Source organism: Falco cherrug, chromosome 4 (assembly GCF_023634085.1).
Source record: "Falco cherrug isolate bFalChe1 chromosome 4, bFalChe1.pri, whole genome shotgun sequence".
Taxonomy (NCBI): domain Eukaryota; kingdom Metazoa; phylum Chordata; class Aves; order Falconiformes; family Falconidae; genus Falco; species Falco cherrug.
Genome location: NC_073700.1, coordinates 30,450,245 through 30,475,235, shown reverse-complemented (window position 1 = coordinate 30,475,235; position 24,991 = coordinate 30,450,245). Strand labels below are relative to the sequence as shown.

Below are 24,991 nucleotides of genomic sequence, written 5' to 3'. Positions count from 1 at the left end.
CCGGCCGCGGGACACCGACACCGCCCGGGCGGGCGACTCCACCGGCGCTCCCCGTTTGCCACCGCGGGGCAGAGGCCGCCCTCGCAAGGGGAGGGGACCCCCCGCCGCCACGAAGCGGGCACCGCCGCAGGCCGGCCGTGTCCTGGCGGCGGGACAGCCCCCCCGGGGGCCGAGGCCGGCCCCGCACCCGCCGCTCCGGGGGGCAGGAGGGGGAGGCGGCGCCTTTTTACCTCAGGTTTTGGCGGGGGGAGCGGCGCCCACCCCACCCGAGGAGCCCCGCACCCTGCCCGGGCCGCCCACGGGAGGGCAGGGGCGCGGCCCCGCCAGCCGCCCGCGGGCACCCGCCGCCCCGTACCCGTACCTGTGCCAGCCGTGCCGGTGCCCGCGGGCGGCTCGCCGTCCATCGCGGCAGCAGTCATGTGAGGCCGGGGCCGCCGGCCGCCCTCCCCTTCCTCCGCAGCGCCCGCCTGTCAGCGCGGGCGGAGCGGGCGGGGAGAGGCCGCCTCCCGGGGGGCCGGGGCGTGGGGCGGCCGGCGGCGGGGCCGTGCTGTGGGCACGGCGCGGGGGGACCCGGGGGGAGCGTGTCAGTACCATCGCTCGCGACAGCACTTCGCGATAGCGATCGCGACAGGCGACACGCCTCGGCGCGGGGGTTACGGCAGCGGGGCTCGGGCGGCGGTAAGCCGGCCCGGCGGTGGGGCTCGCAGCGCTTGTAAACCGCTTCTAACATGAATAATACATCTTCCAAACACCTTAAAGCATTGCAAGAGAAGTGATCGGCTCACGGGCCTCATTCAGGCTTTATTCCGAAATCGAATTGATTATTTTCCCCCCTCTGAAAGCTGGAAGGGATGGCTGTCGGGAATGTGACCCGAGGGTCCCGCCAGCCGCGGGGACGCTGCCCTTTGTACTTCCAGATAACCCAAGGCAAATTTTGGTCTATTTTCTATCACTGAGTTACCTTTTTCCACAATGTTTAACTTCTGCTGCCATCTAGTCAGTCCTATATTCATTGATACTTTACATTCATTTGGATTTTTATGAAATACTCCTGATGGTAAGGTAAAAGTAGATATTTAATGTTTTTTCCAAAGGAAAAGCCATCGTAGCATTTTATGCTCTGCACCATAAGGAATGCACTAACAAAGGTAAATGCGGTAGAGACGGACATTAACCTATTCAGGAAAGCACAGAAATAAGAGCATTTGGAATGCAAATAAACTTTCTAAAACTGCATAAAAATAAAAATTTCAGATATAAATGCCTGTCATTTTTATTAGTGATTTTTTTTTCACTTCCTGTACTTTATTAGTCAGGAATGATACGGTTGAGAACTACTGGTGAAAAACACAGCATATGTTCTGCACAGTGATTTTCCTGAAAATTCCACTAAACAAGCAAGACACAAAAATACACATAGGTTCTGGATCTCCAAATTAAGATGCTACTGACCCAAAATAATGTTTTATGTACTTAATATCCAAACTAATTCATGCATTCACTAACCTTCATTATATTTATTAGGAAGATAAGTAGTTATCTCCACTACAGGCATAGAGAACTAACCCAGAAAATTATAAAGTGAGAATTATTTCAGGTGTAAGTAATTACAATCGTAATGCTCTCCCTTGAAACTTTTCAGGCTGCTACAAAGATGTGAATTACTTGAGTGACTCTCCCTTTCCTTCTGCCTCCTTCCTCAGTGCTATTTCAGCTGAGATCCCCACAAGCGTGGGTGCAGACTAAAGCTGTGTGTAAAATTTAAAAAAGCATGGCATTATTTAAGCTGAGAGGCCCTTCAAATCATGTTTATACAGCAGCCGAGTGGAGAGTTTTGCATGCTCAGCACTTCCAAAAACTAAGCCCTACACAATTTTTCGCCTATGTAGCATTTTTTGAGAAAATGAATGGAGGAATCAACATGTTCTCATTTAGCTATAGATATTTGATTGGTCTGTACTTAAGCTAATAGCATAACTATTTATTTGGTATAAATAAGACATTCTCAACTGAAGATTGCTTTCGCAGTCCATGGGAGGAGTCCTGCAGAAAAATACTGTTCAGCCTGGAGAAGAGCAGGCTCCGGGGGGACCTCACAGCAGCTTCCAGGGCCTGAAGGGGCCCACAGGAAAGCTGGGGAGGGGCTTTGGACAGGGGCATTTACTGCTAGGACAAGGGGTGACGGCTTTAAACTGAGAGAGGGCAGATTTAGATGAGGTATCAGGAAGAAATTCTTTACCGTGAGGGTGGTGAGGCACTGGCCCAGGCTGCCCGGAGCAGCTGTGGGTGCCCCATCCCTGGGAGTGCTCAAGGCCAGGCTGGATGGGGCTGGGGGCAACCTGGGCTGGTGGAAGGTGTCCCTGCCCATGGCAGGGGGTTGGAACTCGATGGCCTTTCAGGTCCCTTCCAACCCAAACCCTTCTGTGATTCTATGATTCTATACTGTGAAAAATAATTCAATTGCAGAAAAAGATTTTGAACAGGGCCAGAAAGATTGTGTTTGACACAAGTTATTGAACACTGTATTTGCTGTAAATGCAGCAAAAGCTTCTGGAAAACCTATAGCATAAATAGACCATAATCACTAGAGAAAGAAAATGTACATGTCAGCAGGCTCCAGGTACCAAACATAATGCAAAAGTGCGTCACTACAAGAAAGGCCCTGGCCTTTCAATGTGTCATTCCGTCCACATACTATCAGGATTAGATAAAGTTTCATACTGGCCACATGAGCTTGCTTATTCTTTCAGCATTCAGTTTAGGAGACAGTGCTGTCAGCTCCAGTATTCTCAGATCACTTGCACTAAGTAAAATTCATGAGGCATTGCTCATGAATCCTGCTAGATTTCTTTCACAACATTTCCCATTGACTAGGACTTCTGCATGTGGAATATTTACAGGAACAGGCTCCATCTGCCAGTGCCAAAACCTCTGGTTTTAAAAGTTGTTCCACTCACCCTCAGACTGCCGAGTAAGGACTGGAAGAGGAAAAATAGCAGTGAGATAGCAGCACAGGGACTGAAGGGAAATTTCAATAGAAGAAAGGAATGCAGGAAGGAAGGAAGAGAAGATAAATCAAAAGTTGCTGTAACATAAGGGAAAGTGCAGAGGAGACTATGATAGGAAAGGGGTATCCAACATTTGATTCAGCGTTTTACCAAAGCAATTGTAAAAGTAGCAGTTAGCTTGCAAACAGGAAAAAAGTAATATGCAGAAATTGCACATTCCAACAACACAGGCAACTGTTGAAAGTGGTGAAACACAGGTGAGAGAGACCACACACATGCTCCTGGAAGAGCCATGTAATCTTGAGGACTCAGCTGGGGCTATGGATTGAACCGCAGTATGTCCTTCCTCACATTTGGAAAATACACGGTTGTGTGGCAGGGGTGGTAAACAGCATCGCCTGTACGCTTCTGCTGCAAACCAGGAAGTCAAAGTCTGGTCAACTACCATGATATAATGAGGGAAAAAAAATAACAGCACAAACCGCCAGTCATCATTTCCATTCATGAGCATTGCCCGTGGCTCACGTTCGGAATTGACCTGCTCAACCAATTGACTCTGTGTGGAGTTAGGATGCCATCTTGTGAGTAGCTGATAAATTACAGACCTGGGGTTTTGTGGCTTTGTTACTTAAACATCTTCTCTCAGGAATTTATCAAAACACGAAAAATACTCCAATATAAGACAGGGTCTTGATTCAAAATGTTACGTACAATACCTGTTCTGCTCTTCTGATGAATTTTTGATGCTGGCATACTTATTCTGTATGTTTTGATGATTTCATTGAAAGCACTGGGCTAAAAAACAAACAAAAAAACCAAACCAACAAAAAAAACCCTACACAAAATACAGGTATTCATCTCAGAAATGAGCACAGATGGAACTATTCTGCAAGTTCCATTCTGATCTTTTTCCTTTAAAGACACCACAATCTCAAGTTGGTATCCAAATTCCAAGTTCCCTTTGCCATATTGAATACATCATCTTAGCATGCATGCTGAAAAAAATAATACTCTACGTATTTTTGTATCAGCCTGAGGTGCTCAAGATAGAAGGTAATAGTTTAAATCAATAAAGAGACCTCATGTGTCTCAGAAAGTTGGTCGCAGTAGTAGCTAGCTTGAGAACTTTAGCAATTTAAAAATCTTACTAAGATGTTACAATTATGCAAGGTAACAGTTCAGATCACTGGAAAGCACTAGAGAGGGGGGACCCTCATCTGGTCCTTCTGCCTGTACCACTGCACCGAGATACCACCGTGTGGAGCCAGGCCCACCACGCCTTCGAAGGCTTCTCCTGCGAGCCGAAGCGTTGCGGCGGCAGCGTCAGGTAGCAAGCGTCATTTTTTACCTCACAAAAAATATTATTTAAAACCCACACAAGTCTTGTTGGGACTAATACAACGCTCAGAGACGACCTAGCACATCCCACCCCACAGCTGGCCAGAACGTGGCTGGCTATGAACCGGCAAGCCCCTGCCATCGCTTGAGACCCCCCAGGCCTCACTGCCCGTTCCCGACGATCAGCCCCAGCCCGCCACGCCACCCACTCCCGACGGACAGCGCCCACCCGCCATGCCGGCTAGGCCCCTCACGGGGCTGATGTGGCGGCTGCCGCTGGGCCGTACCATATGGCCCGCCGCCCGCGGGGGGGTGCCGCTGCCCCCCGTGCGCTCGCCGCGCCCGAGCACTAACGCGACGGTGTCAGCGCACCACCGCGCGCCTCCCCCTCTGCACGAGCTTGGTAGCGCCCGCGCGTGCACCGCCAGACTTCGGGCGAGCCCATGGTGGAATGTTTGTAGGGGGGCGGCGGGCAGGTTTTGCGTTGGTGTGCTGTCCTGTCACCTCCCGCCCAGCGCTGGACAAGGAAATACGCTGAGCGGCCGAAAACGCAGGAAGGCTTCGGTCTGCGGTAGCGCAGTTTAATGTCACGGCGCCTCCCGCCTTCCGGCTTCCGAAAAATGGTTCAGCCGAACTCCACCTCAGTAGACGGCAAGGAGGCACCATCTTGAACTCAACCACCACGAGGGACGAAACGGGGAGAGCTAGGGCTGCTGCGGGGTGAGAAGAAGCGGAAGCCGTCGCTGGCTGAGTGAGAAGTGGGCGGCGAAAGGGACGGCAGCCGCCTTTGAGCGGAGCTGGGAGAAGGCGGCGGTGGGCAGAAGCTGCGGCGGGACAGAGATTGTCCCCCCGCTACCGCCCGCCCCGCGGCAGTTGGTAGGCGCCGCCGCGCGGGGCCCGCTGGGCCTGGCGCACATGGCCCGGCGGTAGGAGCCTCCCTGCCCCTCCCCCGCTCCTTTCCCGTCGCGCTCGAGCTGGGAGCGCGCGGCCGGCCCGGGCCCGCACCCAGCCCCATGCAGGACACCGAGGAGAGCCCGGCGGCCGCCGCGCCGCCCGACGCCCAGGGGCCCGGGGAGGAGCCCGAGCAGACGGACGGGCCCCCGCCGCCAGCGGAGCCGCCGCAGCAGGAGCAGGAGGAGGAGGAGGGAGGACAGGGACAGGAAGGCGGCGAGTCTGAGGGGCCGCCGGGGCCCCCTGAGCCGCCCGCCGCCGAGCCCGAGCAGTCGTCGCCTCAGCCGCCCTCTCCTCAGCCGCCGTCCGGCCGCGAAAGCCCCGAGAAGGCGGAGGCCGAGCCGGCGGCCGGGGCCGAGCCCGATGCCGAGCCGCCGGCGGAGGCCAAGCCCGAGCCGCCGGCCGAGGCCGAGCCCGGCGCCGCGCAGGAGAACGGGGAGGCCGCGCCCGCCGCCCCGGCCGAGCCCGAGGACGAGATTTCCTTCAGCGACCCCGAGGACTTCGTGGACGACATCAGCGACGAAGGTGCGGGCAGGGCCGGCGGCGGGGAGCGTGCGGCGGCGCCTGGGCCCGGCCCGTCCGGCCGTGCGGGGAAGGGAGGGGCCGCGGGGGGGCGGGAGAGCGCTAGCGGGGTCCCGGCCCTGCCCGCCGCCACGGAGCAACGGGGGGGCCGCGGCCGGTGCGGGACGAGGCGGCTGGTGCTGTGCCCGCGGCGGCGGAGCCGTCTTGCCGTCCCGGGAGGGCAGCGGGGCTGCGCTGGCCACGGTGCGCTGCCCGTAGTGCCTGGGCCCCGCACACGGCGCCTTCGTGGCCGCGGTTCTTAGACGAACCTTCCTCCGGGTGATCTGCACCGTGCGGCGCTGGCGGCCGTTACCGTTACACGGCCGGTATCGACCCGTGGGCTGTCCTCGGAAACTGCGATCGCCGACTTTGCTGTTTCCCGTTCGTCTCTGTTAGTGAAGCTCGGCTGTAGAAACACAAGTTTTAAATTGGAGAGCAGATGTTTACAAACTAGGTTTTCATTGTGGTGTTTTTTTCCCCCATGCATCGAGAGTCAAATCCATAGATAAAAGGGCTGAGAAGAGTTACTGCTTATGGAGATTTGACATGGGTACTTTGTGACAAGAAAATATGGAAAAAATATTTTTGGCAGTTGTAAATTCAGACTGGGGTTAAAAGTGTTGATATTGTCTGTCTTAAAATGGCTAAGCCATTGTGTAGCTGCACAGACAGTGAAGGGAATACCTGATTTTGGCGTACAGGAGTTAGAACTCTGGTGTTTTTCAGCTAAATCTTCATAGACTTACTCAGTTCTTGAATAGCAAAATTACTTCCTTTGCCAGTGTTTGTTCTAGCATATGTGCTGTTGTAGGGTCTGGTGTGTGTATCCTACATGTTGTAGGGCCTTACATTGCATGTATCAAAACTGGAAAAATGTTTCTTAGAGCGTGTGATTTGTCAGTCGGTTATTTCAAGTGGCAGTGGAATACAGGCGATACGTGTGCCTTCTAGTGTTCCACTCCTGTGTTTAGCTTAATAAAATGGCAGCAAAGTATTGAATTAAGGAAGTGTTTGCTGTTCTCAATTTAGTAGTCTGTATAGCTCTTTGAATTTGTATGTTTCTTAAAGAGACTTTGGCAAAACTATCTGTAAGTATGTAGTTGGATTCTTTTTGTCTAGCTAAATGTTTTCTTGGTACACTCTGTTGGCCTCTAGGATTATTATGTTCTAGTCTGTCTGTCTTCAGAAATTAGGCATGTTTTCCATCCTCACTTATTTTATTGTAAGGGATTAATTTGGTTAACTTCTTTGCTGTATTAATACAGTGTTAGTGGCTGAATTCCAGTGTTTTAAGTTTAGTCATTCTTGCTAGTCTGGCTTTCCATCTGTGTGTGTGACTTCTTGAGCTTCCTTATTCCTGTCCCTTTATCCTGATGGCTCTCCAAGGAGGACGATCCATCAACGTCACTGAGCCAGGGCTATTTTCAATGCTTATAATGTTACATCTTCAAAAACACCTTTGAGCTGGAACAGCTTAAGGGTTGGACTGTCTCAGATGCATTACTTCCAACTTTTTTTTTCTGGAATAGTGGTGGCATGGCAGAACAGCTGATCCAAGCTGAGGCAGGAGGCGGGATGTGTCGGATAACCATTTTGGTGCTGTGAAGCTTTAGTTGAGATAATGATAGTGGTCCTTAAAACACTGCCAGCTGAAGATAGCTGGGTACCCACCACACCCTGCTTTTCTTGTGGGTGGAATAAGAGCTGGCTAAACCAGCTTCTTACTCTTTGAAGATTCCTCTGTTCACAATTTCGAATTTAAGGTAGAGGAAGGGTACAGTGTAGGTATTTGTCTTTAATCTGTTACAGGTTTGATTCAATACAGCGTATTGTGTTCTTGCACATGAATTTGAATATGCATTCCTTGGTTTGTCTGTAGGCCTATGAAGTCTCTTTTGAGAAGTGGTTATGAAAAAATGTCTAATAGAATCTTAAAATTTACCCTCTTGTGGGTGTTTGTTTTCCTTGTAGACTTCTGTGGAAATGTCATTGTGGGACATGCTTTCATTTTATATTTAGGGAAAATCTAAGGTAACGGATTACAGGTTAAATAAGAAATTTATGTGTTATTTTACTGTAATGTCATTTTTAAATTCCTCCTTTTCAATCCTTACAATTTTTGTAGGCATAGCAGACACTTCACTGCACATGTCCTAAATCGTAGGCAAGTGATTACCTCTCCAGAACTTCAGTGTATTGTCAGCTACCTGGAGAATGGCTTGCTCCTGAAGGAATACCTTGAGATCCAGTATATACTAGGAAGTTAACTTGCAGCCCTTGTCCATGGCGTTCTCTTCTGGACCTTTTGAGTTAGCTTTGAACTTTGGAGCAAAAAGTTAAAGAAGGAGGGGAAGGCAGTATGAAATACCTTCTATAGTAACTTAAACCGCTTTTAGTCTGTGGTAGAAAATACTGGCTGTGGAATGATTGCCAATACCCACTGCTCTGCTTTTGGAAGAAGTCAGGTTTGTGCTGTGTTCTGTTTTATTTCTATTACTTTGCCTTCCCTTTTGTTTGAAATAGTGCTCTTAAAGTTGTCGTCATCTGTGATTGTGCTTATTGGGACTGGTGCCTCTATCTTCCTGTCAAATTTTTTGCACATCCTCAGTGACTTGTATGGTTTTGTGCTGTCAGAATATCTGTTGTTAACTTGGGGGTTTTTAATGAACTTTTCCTGTGCTTGACTTTGTCTTTTCCCAATTATCAGTCTGCTGCTCCCCACTAAGGGCTCTATTCTAACTTGTTTCTTAAACGTTCACTCCTAGGAAGTCTTCCTGTTCTTCGCTAATATTTGTGTCGTATGCTCTTCGCTGAATATTTGACTTCTTCTGAAGCATAAATGTTCTCATAGGCATTTTTTAATAGTTCCTACAAGGTAGTAAATAGTTGCTATAAAGGGGAGAAGTTTGTGGGTATATTTTTGCTATTTCTGGGCCTTTGTTTTTATTACACAAGTTAGCATCTTTTAACTTTTTATTTGTAGTTCCTACATGCACATGGAGAGCATCTTTTTGAGTAAAAAAACCCCTACGAACAGCAACGTTCTGTGAGTACTACATAATTTTGGTGGCGATAGCATCCATTTTTGCATAAAGTTTTGTGACGTTATTGCCCCAAATCAGTGGAAAGCTTCACGTGTAGTAACCTGTTGAAGCTTAAAGTTACAGAAGGCCAAGGGGTTTTGGTAGTTTGAAATTCAAAGTAAGCATATTTCTTTACTGCTAGAGATCTTTCCAGTGCAAAATTCTGTAAAAATGTCTTCAAAATACCAATAAATCTTAACACCCTTTTTCATTTGTCCTCATATTCTAAATAATTTTACATGTGTTTAAGGTTTTTGGGGGTTTTCCTGGTCTGTGAATGCTATATATAGTTTGACTCACCAAATTTTATATTCTAATTCAAAAGTATAGTGACGTGCACTTATTTTCTGTCTAGTCTTGCATTTTATAGTGCTCTTCACATAAGCTTAAAACTTACTGCAGATAAGTATGTGTATTTTTCCTATTTATATGACATGTGTGAAACTGCCATTCATTTCAGCATGTTTGGCTTTTTGTGTTAGCAGAATATCTATTCTGGTCCATTTAAGTACACAGAATGTCAATAAACCAGAAATATTCTGCCACTTCTAGCTGCTACTTACTTAGAATACCATAATGCTATCATGTAAATAAGTTGCAGGGGTGTGACTGATTACACCATGAAATGATCAGTAATCTAGACAAGAATTAAAAGGGTATGTTTGAACAGGATAGCTAGGGACAGTGTGGGATTTTATCCTGGGGAGGTTTTAAAAATAACCTTAGGTTAAGGTTATTTGAGAGATTGTTTGGATATCCTTGTCTTTAGTGCTTCTGGTTCAATCCATTGAGGATCAAATCATTGATGTAATTTTTCTGACTGTCCTTGGATCTACAGGTTCTATGTAGTTAGGTAATTTGAGAAGTATCTAAATTACCGATGGGCTTGGTGGATAGAGAGTAATCTAATAGACTTTAATCTGTTCCTCAAGTTAGATGTGTCTAGGAGCCTACCATTAAAAATAATGCAGCGTTGTTGTTGAAGCTCTTAATTTTGTGCACAAATAGGTGTACTTTGTAACTTTTAACTGTTTTTATCCCAATATGGTACTACACAAGCCACAACTGCATCATTACGGTCCTTCTGAATGTTCTCCCTTCTGTGTATAGGAAACTTCAACGATGTTGTAAACAATCTCTTCCCAGTAGAAAGAAGCTTGAACCTGGCAGTGCAGGGACTGAACAAACCAACCCACCAGCAAGTACTCTCAAAATTTATAAAATTATTTAGGAAAGGGGCATTAGTATCGTTGTATCCAGGGTACGAAAAGGTGTGTGCTTCACTTGCTGCATGGTTAAATACGGCTTTAAGTGTCTTGTATTAGAGCTTCATTTTTGTGTTTAATTAAAGGTTTAGACGGAGTGTTGGGTTCTTAAACATAATTACAGTGATGCTAAGACATGCAGAGCTTCTAATAGGACAGACAGTTTTGAATTATGCTAAAACTCATGTAATTTGGGAGGGACGTACATGTTTGTGGTCTTTTTTTTTAATTGAAGTCAGCCAGTTGCAATTTCAGCAAGGCTTCGAGTCAGAGCTTGGGTAGTAAATCTTAGTTGTCTGCTCTGTCGTCATTGTAAGGACTTGGTGAGCCAGTTTCAATGCTGAAACAAGCTAATAGTGCGAGTGTTAACTTCCTCAATCTAAGGTATTTCATTAAGAAGGACGTCAGGAGTTAGCTCCTTGAAATTTGTCCAGACACTGCATAATCACTCCTCTTAGCAAGGAAGAACTGTTGGGAGTGTTGTGTATTCACTTCATTTGGTTCTCTGATAGAACATTGACTTGCTACCAAGTTTCTTAAACTATTCTTGAAATCTCCTGAAATTTGCAGTCTTCAAGTTCTCTTACTATCACTATTCTTTTGATCTTTCTGTCTTCCCCTTTAATGATGTAGACTTGTGCCTTAGTTTCTTGTATGCTTTTTCTTTGCAGAATTACTTGGTGATGTACTGAAAGATCAGCCGCAGGAAGCAGATGGAATTGACTCTGTAATCGTTGTGGATAACGTTCCCCAGGTTGGACCAGACCGACTTGAGAAACTGAAGAATGTCATCCACAAAATATTTTCCAAGTTTGGTAAAATTATCAATGAATTTTATCCGGAAGCAGATGGGAAAACAAAAGGGTAAGTAATGATAACTCCTATTGGAGATAGGATTGAAATACTGCTTTGATTAACTGTTGATTATTAGTGTCAATACTTTAAGGCTGTTTTTTTATGGTGACCTCAGTCATACTCATCACTTTCTTCTACTTTAGTCTCTACAATCCTGATGTCTAGTCTCAGTGACAAACAGAAGTTCCTGAGGGAGCTAAGACGCTTAATAGCTTGTTAAGCTACAGGGACAGAGGTATTAATTATGGAAACAGTTTAGCTGAGTTTGGAAGACAAATTTCTGTGCAGTACTGAATGAGATACTTTTGTTGATTTTCTGACATGGCTAATAGATAGGTTAAAGGTACATTTTAGTTAAAACCTTAGTAGCAGTGGTTGATCTGTTTATTGCAAAATGGACTGTCAATATTGTCTCTTGTTGCCAGTACTTACGCTTACATTAGTGACTCCAGCTTCCTTAAGTACAGTGAGCCCTTCCCAGGACCCTTTTCCCCATTGCCAACTTCTGATCTCTGTTCCTGGTTAATTGCAGCATCTGAATTTGAGAGAAAGCTAATCAGAAAAGATCAAGCCCAAAGGGAGAGGGCAAGGGAAGGAAAGTTTCAGGGAGAGAAACCGGGCAAAAATTAATCTGATAAATATGAGGTTTTACTGAGTCTTATTACTGTAGTTAAGAGTAGTGTATATTCCTGAGTTTGGGAGGATTCCATAGTTTAGAAAGCATAAAAAAAAGTGGGTTTTCTGGAGTGGTGGGATTCTTCATTCTGTAAGGTAAGCGTGAGAAGCATGAGAAAATTATTCTCTCTCTGTGTTGGTGCCTCTCTGAGACAGTGTCTGACAGTCGTCAGGATACTGGTAATTTTAAGTCTGCTGGGCTACCAGCTGGGTTGTGTTAGTGGCAAGAAGGGAGCTGAAGTACATTCAGTGTAATTGAAAAACAAGAGCGGTGCTTTGAGACACCTATAACTGCAGGATTTACAGTTTCTAAACATGATCTGTCATTCAGCTGGAAGGAGTTGCATGCTTAACCTGCCTATTGCTAGCTCTCTTTTTAGCCCATTTACAGAAAAGATACCAGTTTAATTCAGGTCAAGCCCATGCAGCTAAAAAGTGTGTGTGTACCTGTGGCCAAAATGGAGATAATTGCCTTTGACCTGTACTGGTTAGGGACAAGACAATAAATTATTTTGTAGATGCCCTGTACTGAGTTCTTTTTTTCATCCTCATTGTTTGTTTTTATTTCATTTATTTAATTTCTTACTTGTTTTGAGCCTGTTATGTAGTCAACGATGGCTTCCTACTTTCGTCTTCCTTCATTGTAGGTACATCTTTCTGGAGTACATGTCTCCATCTCATGCAGTGGATGCTGTGAAGAACGCAGATGGATACAAACTGGATAAACAGCACACTTTCAGAGTCAACCTTTTCACAGACTTCGATAAGTGAGTGCAGCTATCATGTGTGTCTGTAGATTCTGGGATTCTAATTAAGAGTGCCTGCATGGAGCGTAACCAATCAAATTACTCTTTCAGGTACATGACAATCAGTGATGAATGGGAAATCCCTGAGAAACAGCCATTTAAGGATTTGGTAAGGATTTTTTGGAAAAGTGGAAAGAATATTCAGCATGATATGGAATGATTACTTCATTGCTGGAGCGTTCATATGAAAACAGAAATTAACAGTGTTGTTCTAAGTAGCAGTAGTGACTGCATGTTCCTGTGCCTTCATCCTCGCTGTCATGAAATAATAGGAAGAACTTAGTGGTTCTGCTTAGTAGTTCTGCATAGGGTAAAACTCTAAGAGTAAATAATAATTTCCGCAAATCATTTAAAAATAGAATTTTGAAAGTATCTTCTATTTTCAAGTGTATGAGACAAACTTCTGTGTTTTTACCGGTAGCTTTGTGAAAAGTTCTGTGGAGGAAGAGATAGTTTTCAATAAAAAACAAACACCAAAAACCCCAAAATTATTTTAGGCAAGAAGTGTTAAACATCATCAAACCACCTTGAAAGTCCACTTTTTTATAATCTGTTCCCTTAGCCTCCAGTAACCAATAGTTTGAATTATTTAATTTCACTTTAAAAACTTGTTTGCAATGGTATGACTCCAAAGTTGCACGCTCTGTGTAAGACTGACTTCCATCTGCCAGGTAGATACTAACTTGGGAAACGGGTTAAACTCATGTCTTAGCCTTTGACTTGCTTATAATCTTTTTACTTCTGTTTTTCTTAGGGAAATCTCCGATACTGGTTGGAAGATCCTGATTGTAGGGATCAATACAGTGTGATCTTTGAGTCAGGAGACCGGACCTCCATTTTTTGGAATGATATCAAGGAACCTGTTCAAATTGAGGACAGAGCAGTGAGTGTCCTGGAAGTGCTGCACATTGCAGATACACTATCAGTCTCATTTCATGGCACTTCAGGTTTTTCTTCTTTTTTTTTTTTTTTAATATTTTTTCCCCATTGCTGAAATACTTTTTTCCTCCTTTTGAAAAGGAGTGGTGACATTACATCCTTTAGAATTAGACTTGGCTGCTTAGGTAAAGTAAATGCAGGGTTAACTTGTTTGTGGTGTTAGGGTGTTTTGATTGGGGTTTTTTTACTTTGTTTTTTTTACTGGTCCCTGATGCCTATTACTTCATCTGTACATTGTAGGTGATTCAGAAAGACCTGAAAATGCAAAGTTATGCGTTTGAGGAGTACTATTCATTAGAGCTTAACTGTGCTGCTTCTGATCACTTTATGCTTTTTTGCTGACTGCAGAGGCGCTAAAGAAGAATAGCTGGTTTGGTAACAGCATATAAAAGGGAGAGTTAGTGTGCCTGTCTGCTGCAGGCAGTTGACTTGCTGAGAACTGTTGATACCCAGAAGTATTTTCTTTAATAACCATTGTGCATTACAGTAGAAAGAATTTGTCTCGGGGGTGATGAGTAATTTTGCTCATCACCATGGTCACTGGCCCTAGTCTATATTGCTGAAACCTCTGTAACTTAGCTGAAGGTCAAGAGCTGTATTGTTATTAAGAAACTTGAAATACTTACCTTTACTTGTGAGAAAAGTATATTCTTACCAGGGCTGAAAGACAGCAAGGAAACCCAAGCCTGTTAGGTGGGTTTAATTGTTACCATACAAAGGCTGTCACTGTAGAAATGTTTTTGGTGATCTCTAAGTTGAAAAGGTTTCAATGGACAGTTTTCAACCTGAAAAATACGTACTGTGCATTACATGCATGAAATTAAACTCCAGATCTAGTCCAAAGTATCATGAATTCTGAGATCTTCACTTAGTAAATGGATTTTCAAAATGTGGTGCTACAAGCCACACATGAATTCTTTCCCCTTTAGGAATCCAGCATGAAATTAAACGTTTGTCTGTACTTTCTTTTGTTTTTTTAAAATCCAGCGGTGGACAGAAACCTATGTACGCTGGTCCCCAAAGGGTACCTACTTGGCTACGTTCCACCAGAGAGGCATTGCACTTTGGGGTGGAGAGAAGTTCAAGCAGATTCAAAGGTTTAGTCACCAGGGAGTGCAGCTTATTGACTTCTCGCCCTGTGAAAGGTATGGAGTATGACATTGGTTTGGGCTAAGGGATCAAAAGCAGGAAGTGCATACATTCTGGCTGCTGTGCTTTCAAATCTCACGTGGTTGGGGTCTTTTGTTCTCCTTTGCCTTTAGAAGTACTGCTTTTCATGCATAAATCCTTCCTAGAATGAGTGAAACTCTGCCTAACTTTTCTTTGGCTTCAGGAAAGGTACTTAACATAATCTGGAATAATTGGTCTACAAAACAAAGCTGACCAGTTTCTTCAAAGATGTTATTATCCCAAGGAAGATGACCGTATTTTTTCCTTCTTAGTTGGATGGGTTGTCTATAGTGTTAGATTTCCAGTTCTCTGAAAAGTTTCAGTTGAGTAGCATTTTCCAAATCTGTAGTACTGAAATTAATTTCTTAAGATTCTTTAATGTTAAAGAGCTTTTTAGAGACAGCTAAAATAATTTCACAACTGAGATGCATTTTGTTTTGCTAGTTTTCAAGTAACTTACTTGGAAGCAGTTAGGTTTTATGTTTTATTGTATTAAAGACAGACTATTTATCTTTAAATGCAGAAGTCTAGCACACCTATAGTTCAGGTTAGCTAAGGTCAGTGGATTTATATTTGGTTCAAAACAAATGATGTTCTTGTGGCAAAACTATAGTAGGTAATGGTGTATTCATTAAGTTAATCTCTCGTTAACATCAATATGGGAAGACTTGCACATAAATCTGCAGTCTTTTCATCCAGAGGGATGCCAGGAAAATACTGTGTCTTGGAAGCTTTCTCCCACTTCGTCATATTTCTCTCCTGTCCAACAAATCCCATTAGAGAAACTGCTACGTGAAAGTGCATTGTATTTAAATATCAATTGGATGAAATTCTGCTTCTATTGACGTATTAGTTGAAGTTTCAGTAGTGAATTTGGTTATTTCTTTCGTAGGTATTTAGTGACCTTCAGCCCTTTGATGGACACACAGGATGACCCTCAGGCTATTATCATCTGGGATATTCTGACTGGGCAAAAGAAGCGAGGGTTCCACTGTGAAAACTCAGCTCACTGGCCTATTTTTAAGTAGGTTGAGAAACAGAAAGTAGTCGTCCCACACTTCATTTCGCGAAAAGGCATTTCCTATCTAATACTCCTATTTTGTCTTTTTATTTGCTTAGATGGAGTCATGATGGTAAATTCTTTGCTCGAATGACTTCAGATACCCTCAGCATCTATGAAACACCTGTAAGTTCTTGCTTTTTTTTGCATAACTTACTGCATTACATTAGTCTTTCCCGTCGTATCTATTTTAAAGGATATATTTTAATAATACACTCTGGAGCTGGGCTTAAAAAGGGAGAAATCCATTTGCCTCTTGTTCTTTCCTGGTTGAAAAACTTCAGCTGAGTCTGACAGTGGATTCCATACCACGCTTTTAGAAGGACAAGACAGCTCAATATACTGCTTAACCTTGATCCTATTGACTCTTTCATGTGATGTTTCCCAGCTCTCAGTAGTAGATGGTTGCCAGAGTACCCAAAACACACTATAAATTGAAGACTACTGTAGCCTGTTTTGCTTTTTCATTATAATTCAGGCTGCTGTACTCATTAATTCTGTACAGCAATTTTTGTTTGTAATTGTTGTATATGTATGTTCATAATAAAAAAATAGAGATACAGGATCTCTGAAAATTGTGCAGTTTCCTAGTTTGTGCTTTAATAATAAGAGTAGAAGTTGCATGTGTAAATATAAGAATATTGCTAACTTAAAAATTCACACCTTTCTCTTTTAGTCTATGGGTTTGTTGGACAAAAAAAGCTTGAAAATCACTGGGATAAGGTGAGTCTATTCCTTTGTAAAGATAACAGCTCTCTTTAGCTGGAGTCTCTATGTCTGGGCTTTATTATGGTGAGAGGAACCTCTAGACTGTTGACTAGAGCAAATGGCCTCATGCCGAAGTGGTCAAGTTAGACAAACTGGCAAAAAGGAATGGAAACTTTGCCATTTATTGTCCACAGTTGACAGCTTGTATGCGTTGAAATTCTCTTTGTGGTACTACTTAATCTAGGGTCTAGCTCGAGAGTCCTGTTCCTTGTCTACAAAACCCAACTGGAATGCAGTTTGTTAGGGAATATCTCCCTAACAAGATTTGGATGCTGACTTAAACCAGCATGCTGTATACTGCCTGTTGGCAAGGAATGGGTTTGGTTTTGTGTGTGTCTGTGCAATAGGCAATGACTCCTGTGAGTTTTGTAGGTACATCTCTGTATAGCAAGAAGAAAATTTAAGTGTACCCAGGTGCAAGAAGATTGTCTCCAGTGTACTTTAAGGGGTTTTTTTCCTCACTGGTTTAATCAGCCTGTTTCCTAGATCTTTGGCAGTTACACTGGGTGTAACCTACTCTTTAGTGAAACAGAATGTTTTGAGAATGTTGGTCATATAGCAAATTTAAATAGCAGTATAAAAACATGTTTTGGCATGATAGGTGTAAGGTTATTAAATTGTCCTCAGTTGCTTGTCTGTATTTGTGTTTATTATTGAGGACTGATATTTGTCTGCAGCATTCAGATACAGTGATGAAAATTATTTCTGCTTGTAGTAGCTCTAACAAAAAATTAAAATTATGTGTTTTTAACTTTCTTCCTGTAGAGACTTCTCATGGTCTCCAGGTGGTAACATAATTGCTTTCTGGGTGCCTGAGGACAAAGACATTCCAGCAAGAGTAACTTTAATGCAGCTGCCTTCTAGACAAGAAATTCGTGTGCGAAATTTGTTCAATGTCGTAGATTGTAAACTCCACTGGCAGAAAAACGGGGACTACCTGTGTGTGAAGGTAGACAGGACTCCCAAAGGCACACAGGTATGTGGATTCTGATTATATTCATAAAAGTCGGTTCTAGCTCATGCTGACAGCTCATTTTCTTACAGTACTGTCTTTTAATATAGACAGTGTGAATTATACGATGTCAAAGCTATTTTTCATTTTTTTTCCATTTGAATTTGAGGCATGTGGAGAGCAAAATGTATGTAATGTTTGCATCCAAGATTTGCTTTGACTTCAGTGGCATCTTGGACTTGAGTGAGAGCTATATGCCTCACCTCTTTTTCTACTTGCTGTTAAGCAGCTATTGAAGAACCCATAGGCCATGCTGCACAGTGTGCCATATGTTTATCTGTCTTAATTAAATTGCATAGCAGTCTGAAAAGAAACAAATGCTTTTGTACAATTCTTCAGTTATTCTTCATCAGAACAGAAACATTTAGAATGTGTTCGGTAATGAGGCGTACTGTATTTATCTGCTCTCATTAAGGAAATAAATCTTGACTCTGTGTCTCATCCCGTGTCCTTGGCAGGCTAATTGTGTAGTTGTCCTTCTATGCCTAGTGATAAAATTATTTGCTCTACTGCTGCTGTGCTGGATAATGAGCTGATCTTGGCCTTTACAGGGAGTAGTGACCAACTTTGAAATTTTCCGAATGAGAGAGAAACAGGTGCCAGTGGATGTGGTGGAAATGAAAGGTAATGCCAAATATTTGTGTGGTTTTTAGGAATTCCTGTCAACATGTGACGTAATTGGGGAGTTAACCCTTTTTGATAGGAGCTAAAATACTCATGTTGCAGGGCATAGAAGTGAGAAATCATAACTTTTGTTGCTGTTCACGCTTATGACTAGTTTTGTTTTCTTTGGTAACTGCTTGAAATCAAAGCTTTGCATTGTCTTTTGGCAGAGTTTTGACCTCTTTGTTTTTTTGTTACAGAAAGTATCATAGCCTTTGCTTGGGAACCAAATGGAAGCAAGTTTGCTGTGTTGCATGGAGAAACTCCACGAATTTCAGTGTCCTTTTACCATGTTAAAAACAATGGGAAAATAGAACTTATAAGTGAGTGGCTGAAAAACAAGTGAAAAGTGCAGATGCTAAGCATTTTGCATGGCAGTAGATGCATTAAACTCAAAATTGTCCATGTTTGTGGTGGGTAGTGGGGCAGCAGGTGCTATGTCTGATGCTGTGTTCTAGAAATATAACTTTCTAATGACAGCTGAACTGTTTTCACCTTGAATCGATCCAGGGTCCGGGAATAAAAGACCTACAATCCAGAATAATTTTGTAGCCTTGGGAAGCTCATGTGAGGCGATGGCACAGGCTTGGCTCACTTTAGATAAAACTAATTCCCAAGTTAGGTGTTGGGGTCTTCTGATCTCCTCTGCTTCTGCTAGCTTTGGATGTTCTGCTGCTACTGGGTTTTGTCTTCAGAAGTGTAGAGCTAAGGGCGGTTGTTATGACTTGCTTGCAGTTGAGAGTTAAGAAATGTCTTTTGAGGAGTGGAGTTGACTGCTTGTAAGGTAATTGGTGGCATCGGATTGAGATGTCTTTCTGAATGTGTCTTATTTCTTTCCAGAAACGTTTGACAAGCAGCAGGCAAATACGATATTCTGGAGTCCTCAAGGGCAATTTGTAGTGTTGGCTGGCCTCAGAAGGTGAGTATTGCACAAGTTCCTGAACACCACATTCATTTTAAGGAGGAAAAAAAACTAGAGTATCATCAGAAAGCATTTGGTATCTCGGTGAATGCTGCATTACTTTGTAGTCCTGATACAGCTTTGCAAAAGCAAAGGAAGAGAAGAGATGCAATTTCACAATGTAGCTTAGTCCTTTGTAACTTTAACTTGCTAGTTCTACCACATCAAATTAATGCATTTTTCAACAGAAAAGTGTGTATTTAGAAACACATTTCAGCTGGTTAAGTTAAATGTTGACTCTCAACTAATCCAGTTTGCACTGTGCATGTGGCGCTTACAATGCATTAGTTGGCATGGCCTTGTGCCTTCTTATGGGCAGTACCTTTTAATGACAAAGCTGTTTTGCAAAAATATTTTATCAGAAAGTTCCATGTTAGAGCAAGAGAAAATTATTAACTTCTTGAGTAGTATTTGCCTTTATCTGCTTTCAGAAAAGCTGCTGTTAGTCTTAGAAATCTAGGGGTTTTTCTTCAATCTTGTTTTCACTACTTTAACAATCACATGCTTAGACTTATTTAACTTTGGCTGTAACGTGCCTATAGTGTGGCTTCATTGTGACTTTAAGAACAGAAAGAAAAATGGGTTAAGTGTCGCTTTAAATAGAAGTGTCATTCTTACTTGGATTTTTGTTTTTACTCATCTCATTGCTGTCTAGCCACAGAGACTGATATGAGCCTGTCTCTTGGTTGCTGTGAAAATTTATCTTTGTAGCGAGGAGTTGTAAACATGCAGTTTGTGGAGTGCTTTTAAAAGAACAGGCTATGCTAGTGTGTAAAACAGTCTGTCTTGCTTGGTCTCTGCAGCATGAACGGTGCCTTAGCATTTGTTGATACATCTGACTGCACCATGATGAATATTGCTGAACACTATACAGCTTCAGATGTGGAATGGGATCCTACAGGCAGATACATTGTGACTTCTGTGTCCTGGTGGAGCCACAAGGTACTCATGCTTGCTTGCTTTTTTTTTTTTTCTCCTTTCGTTTTCACAGGTATTGGAAAGGGCTATTGATTAGGGAGGGAAGATGGACACCTGTCACTGATCATGTAACTTAAAACCTGCACCATAGTTTTATATGTTAATTTCTGAGTATCAGTATGTATTTGGGCCATTAGCCTCACTGGTTGTCCAGAATAACTTCTGGAAGGGTGGGTCATGAGTCTAAACCGAGTGTCCTTTTTCTGGATTTTCATTAAGTCTTTATTGGTTTGAAACTTGATCTCCTTGTGGTGAACAGCAGGGTTTATTGCATATGTTACTACTTTTGCATGGTTCCAGCCACCACACTGTAATCCTCTCCTGTACAAGTATAGAATCTGAGACTCTTAAGAATATGATAGAAGGTCTGGCTTAGTTTCAAACTATTTTGATCCTCCAGAAGGTAACTTCTTGCAAAGCTTCAGTGGAACTATGTCGCTGAGGAATTTGACTTGTGCAAGGAAGGCAATCACAGAAAGAGCATCCTGGTTCTGTTAACTGATGGTGCTGATTTTATAAAAATTACCCTTAAGACATGGAGTGAGGGCTGCAGTATTGAGTTATAGCTTACCTTGACTGAGACGGTATGCTACCCTTCCAGGTGGACAATGCATATTGGTTATGGACCTTCCAAGGCCGTTTGCTTCAGAAAAACAATAAAGACAGGTTCTGTCAGCTTCTCTGGAGGCCACGACCAGCTACCTTGCTCAGTGAGGATCAGATAAAGGTACTGTATTCCACTGACTTTGTCTGCTGACATTGATTTGGTGCCTAAGCATACTTGTTTTACTCTCTCTTCTTGAGGCTGAGGCTTGAACTGTTGGGAGTTCCTTTTGCCCTGAATTTGTGAAAAAACTTTCTGCTGTAGGGGACTTCACTTCTGGGAATGATTGTAAATATTAACTGTTCTTTAAGCTCAGAATAGAAATGGTTACCAGCTTTTCTTACAGTTACGGTACAGTGAAAAGGCATAAAGAATAACGAAATTGAATTTAGCTGTCCAGACTTCACTAGCTGCACGTGTACAGAAGCATTTACATGATCTGTAAGCCAGGCAGAATAGAATTACAGCGAAGGGCCTTGCCTGGAAGAGATGTAATGCATAGCCTGCTTAGGCCTACCAGGGAGTTCTTGCAGCATATGATTGTTGTGATTGCTGGTCTGATATCCTAGCTGAAATAAAATTCCCTGTTTTACAGCAAATCAAGAAGGACCTGAAGAAATACTCCAAGATATTTGAGCAGAAGGATCGCCTGAGCCAGTCCAAAGCTTCAAAGGCAAGACACTTTTATAATGTAGACGAAACTTTGGTAACCTGTCCTTAGTTATTTTGTAATGGTGATATGTAAGTTAAATTTCTTTTATAACAAACATCTGTGTTCATTTGAATCCCTATGGTTAGAGTTAGTTCCAATAGGTAGTTCAGACAGATACTACTAAACTGTCAGGTTACATGGTAATGAATCTGGAGAGGTGCCGGTATTAGCTCATTTGGCAAGATGTTTGGGTTCTTAGTGAGTTGCTGCATTAGCCAGTCTCTAAATTAAAAGAAAAAGGTAAGAACTTTTCTTATTTAGGTCGGTAGAAAGTATGTTCATGAAAAAAAAAATTGACTTGCTAACAAATGCATCACATGGATTTGATTTATTGGGGAGGTTTAACAAGGTGGTCTTACCTCCGTAGGAGCTAGTGGAAAGGAGACGTACAATGATGGAAGAGTTCAGGAAGTACCGCAAGATGGCACAAGAGCTGTACATGGAGCAGAGGAACGAGCGTTTAGAGCTTCGAGGAGGTAAGCCACAATGGTACTTGTAAAGACTTGCTGTTAACTGCTGCTTCTTTCCAAGTAAATACCCTATTCTGGGGATTCATCCACTTCTCTCCTTCCATTTCCTGCCAAAGCTAGTCCCTTGTTCTCTGAAGATTATTTATACTACTTATTCTGAATTGCAATAGGATTGATTTTTTTTTTATTTTTTTTTTTTTTTAATGGGGAGAAAGCTCAAATATTGCTGGCTGCCACATTTTGATATCTCATGTTTTACCTCACCTCTTTATGCTTCAAGGCAAGCGTTAGCTTGACCTTGGGATAATACTGTGAAGAGATTTGAGCGTTGCATTCAATCAGAAAATCCACGGAAGCCGGGTGGTGGGAGACAGTAATGCCTTGGGTTTCATTTAGTGAAAGTCAGCACGTACTTGTTGGAATTTTAAAGCACCAAATGCTTCTTATTTCACTGCTGGTTTAAGGACTGTTTCTGCCAAGAGCATGAAGTCCTTCCATTGCTGCCTTGTTTGATGCATTCTGTATTCATGTTTTCTCTGTTCCAGGGGTAGACACAGATGAGCTGGACAGCAACGTTGATGACTGGGAGGAGGAGACTGTTGAATTTTTTATCAATGAAGAAATTATTACCCTTGCAGAACCAGAGTAATTAATAAAACCGTGGTAAGATAGCATACCTCTCAGTAGAAAGCAACTCCTCCTGTCAGCTGTTGCTATAGATTCAGTAATTTGCTTGAGAAAGTTAGGTCTGTCTGCGTGAGTGAATGTGGCGTTCTCAGAGTTGGTTTGTTTTGCCTGTGGCTAGAGGGGGCAAAAGCTTTTTTTAAAAGTCATCACAGAGGGTCAGATTTATGAGTTGTACTGAGCAGAATACTGTGTATGTCCTGTCTTGCCAGAGTGATGAAACCCACAACAGAGTCAGGGTCATCTTCCAAACATGGTGTATTGCAGACTCTGTAAGTTCTGTCAGTATGAGGAATCATAGCTACTATGAGAGAGAAATGTTGCTTCTTGGAAGAATTGCATGTTAGTGTAATACTGGACAGAGTTTAAATACTGTACTAAAGATTGTACAGCAAGTTGACTGTGCTGATAAACCTTTGAATAGATGTTTAAATATCCACTTGAACTTTGCTGCTCTTTTCTAGAAATGCTGGGTAGAATTCGGGTAGTAGCAGATTTTTGTGCACTGTCACTGCTTGTTGCTGACATCTGGTATTTAATCCAGTGCTTTTCCCAGTTCCTTTTTGTGAATTTGTGTTATATATTGGTATGTTGAAAAGAGAGGCCACTTTTGCCCCCTGTTGTAGGAAGTGTCCTTTAAGGAGTTTGACATTGTGGTATTGAGGAGGGAAAAGGTATTTTGATAGTGAAGGCACTCACATGGGACTTAAAACCTGGAATGGGTTCCTGGTCTGTCATGTTCAGGGCTTTGCTTTAAGAGGAAGGGGAGTATGGACGTATGCCTTTTGCAGCTGTAAGTCACCCTGCAGCTTTTTAGCCTCCATGTATCTAAGGAGTTCACGCAGAATGTGAGCAGTACGCCTCTTGGACCTGTAGCAAAATTAATAGTAGTGATACCTTTGCGTATGTTTGGATGTGGCTTATGTGTCCCATACATGTAAGATCCTTTTATGGAAGGAAGGGAGAGATAAAGCTCCCTAGTGTATGGATTGAAACATCAGTTTAATAGGCGAAACACGTGCTTGTGTAGGTTTTGAACAGCTAGCATATGTGGTGAGGCTGAGCTGTTTGTATAAAAGCACGGAATGTAACTCACATCCTTTTTTTCCTTTTCTGCAGCACCACCAGATCTTGTGCTGAAAAGAAGTTCGTTCATTTTCAGAAAGCCTACATCAACTTTGGAATTTTTAATCCATATTCTTGCACTCTGGAAGGGTGGATGCACCAGATTTTCTCCATTCTGACACATTGTAGTGCCTTTAAGTCTTGCTGCCTGTTGCAGTGAGATACTGGAAAGGCACTGCTTTTAAATTTTTATTCTTTTTTTTTTTTTAGGGTTTGATTTTTTTTTTTTTCCTTTTTAAATCCACTACTACCAGTATTTACTTCCTGACTCCTGTGCAGTACTTACCAACTGGCGGCTTTTGACTATTGCCAGTGAGGTGAGGTTCCATCAGTGCACCTCTGTCTTACACGCACGATGTTTCTGTTTCAGGACTCTTTCTATGTCCCGAGTGCATGGACAGATGTTCATTTTGTTTGGGGAAAAGTCAACAGAACCATTTCTCGTATGATGTGTTTTAGTGTGCTGAAGCAGCACTACAGCGGGCTATATCCTCCTCCTTTCAGATTGTGAAAGGATGTCTCCCTCAAAGAGCTGAATATGGAAATAAAAGCAGACCTATACTAAAACCAGGTTGGCTACGCGTTGTTTGTAGGGAATCTTTCCCTGAATGATCAAAGTCAAACATAGCCACAGTAATAAGAGTGTTTGCTGTATTGGCTATATGGTTCTTTTGGATTTATTGTTTTTTAATCTCAGTTCCTCATGGCTCTTCTGGTTTAGTGTTGTGGTTGGTTTGGTTTTTACAGTGATGGTATGGCTCGTTACTCTGACAAGTTGGCCTGTTCACTATTGTGGAGTGACTAGAAAATGAGTGGATTTCTTAAACCATCTGCAAACTGATACTAGCCTCAGGAATTACTGATTAGTCTAAGTCTAATTAGTGAGCACTGCAAACTTTCAGAGAAGTGCTCTGTGTACACATGCCTTATGCTCCCTGTTACAGTACCTAGTTTCATTTCTAAAGCCCTCTGTTCAGAGGGAAAAGTGTACTTAAAGCTGGTGGAGCAGCTTCTCTGTGTTTGTATTTATGAGTAGAAATTCTTTTCTGGATATTGTCAGAGCAGTGAGAGATTGGCCTGCTGCTTACCCTTTGAGGGGCAGGGGAGAATGAGGGTGTTCCTGTCACCTCTCCTGGACGGGCCCATGCTAACGTGAGCCCTCTTGACTGGCTCTTTTTAAAACCTGAGCTCACTGCATAGCAGTGTGTGCCAGATCTGAAGTGGAAAGCCCAAAAAGGCAGCCCCACTCAGCTGGAGGCAGCCAAGGGACAGTAATGTTTTTAGCGCGCTTTTTCTTTTTTTT

At 43.0% G+C, this 24,991-nt stretch overlaps 2 protein-coding genes and 1 long non-coding RNA gene across 5 annotated transcripts in view; 2 read left to right on the top strand and 1 right to left on the bottom strand.

Moving 5' to 3' along the window:
• The window catches only part of SNX8 (sorting nexin 8), a 29,046-nt gene extending 24,476 nt beyond the window's left edge, over window positions 1-4,570 (bottom strand). The window contains exon 1 of one of the 3 annotated variants that reach the window (XM_027803928.2): window positions 3,725-4,570. In XM_027803928.2, the coding sequence (XP_027659729.1) occupies window positions 3,725-3,761 (37 nt within the window). In that variant the 5' untranslated portion in view covers window positions 3,762-4,570. Of the gene's footprint in view, window positions 1-361; window positions 469-3,724 lie in introns of those variants that run through there. The other 2 variants (XM_055706740.1, XM_055706738.1) reach the window with 2 other exon arrangements.
• Window positions 4,571-4,845: 275 nt separating this feature from the next.
• On the top strand, window positions 4,846-24,258 carry EIF3B (eukaryotic translation initiation factor 3 subunit B). The gene is made up of 19 exons (XM_055706744.1): window positions 4,846-5,822; window positions 10,878-11,070; window positions 12,384-12,503; window positions 12,594-12,651; window positions 13,297-13,425; window positions 14,469-14,626; window positions 15,544-15,675; window positions 15,771-15,837; window positions 16,388-16,434; window positions 17,245-17,455; window positions 18,043-18,115; window positions 18,355-18,477; window positions 18,995-19,073; window positions 19,919-20,057; window positions 20,695-20,820; window positions 21,293-21,370; window positions 21,777-21,885; window positions 22,425-22,542; window positions 23,683-24,258. Exons 1-18 carry the CDS (start codon window positions 5,360-5,362, stop codon window positions 22,526-22,528), a joined length of 2,409 nt encoding a protein of 802 aa, XP_055562719.1. The 5' UTR covers window positions 4,846-5,359; the 3' UTR covers window positions 22,529-22,542; window positions 23,683-24,258.
• Window positions 5,841-9,148, top strand: LOC106631114 (uncharacterized). Its single transcript, XR_003559601.2, has 2 exons — window positions 5,841-8,323; window positions 8,842-9,148. It is a non-coding gene; the product is annotated as an uncharacterized LOC106631114 (long non-coding RNA).
• Window positions 24,259-24,991: the final 733 nt, after the last annotated feature.

Bases quoted from the DNA above. Each gene is read 5' to 3' on its own strand.
- EIF3B (XM_055706744.1), top strand. From the start codon at position 5,360: ATGCAGGACACCGAGGAGAGCCCGGCGGCCGCCGCGCCGCCCGACGCC. The intron at 13,426-14,468 runs GTGAGTGTCCTG...TTTAAAATCCAG, and splicing joins TTCAAATTGAGGACAGAGCA to CGGTGGACAGAAACCTATGT. The intron at 16,435-17,244 runs GTGAGTCTATTC...TTCTTCCTGTAG, and splicing joins TTGAAAATCACTGGGATAAG to AGACTTCTCATGGTCTCCAG.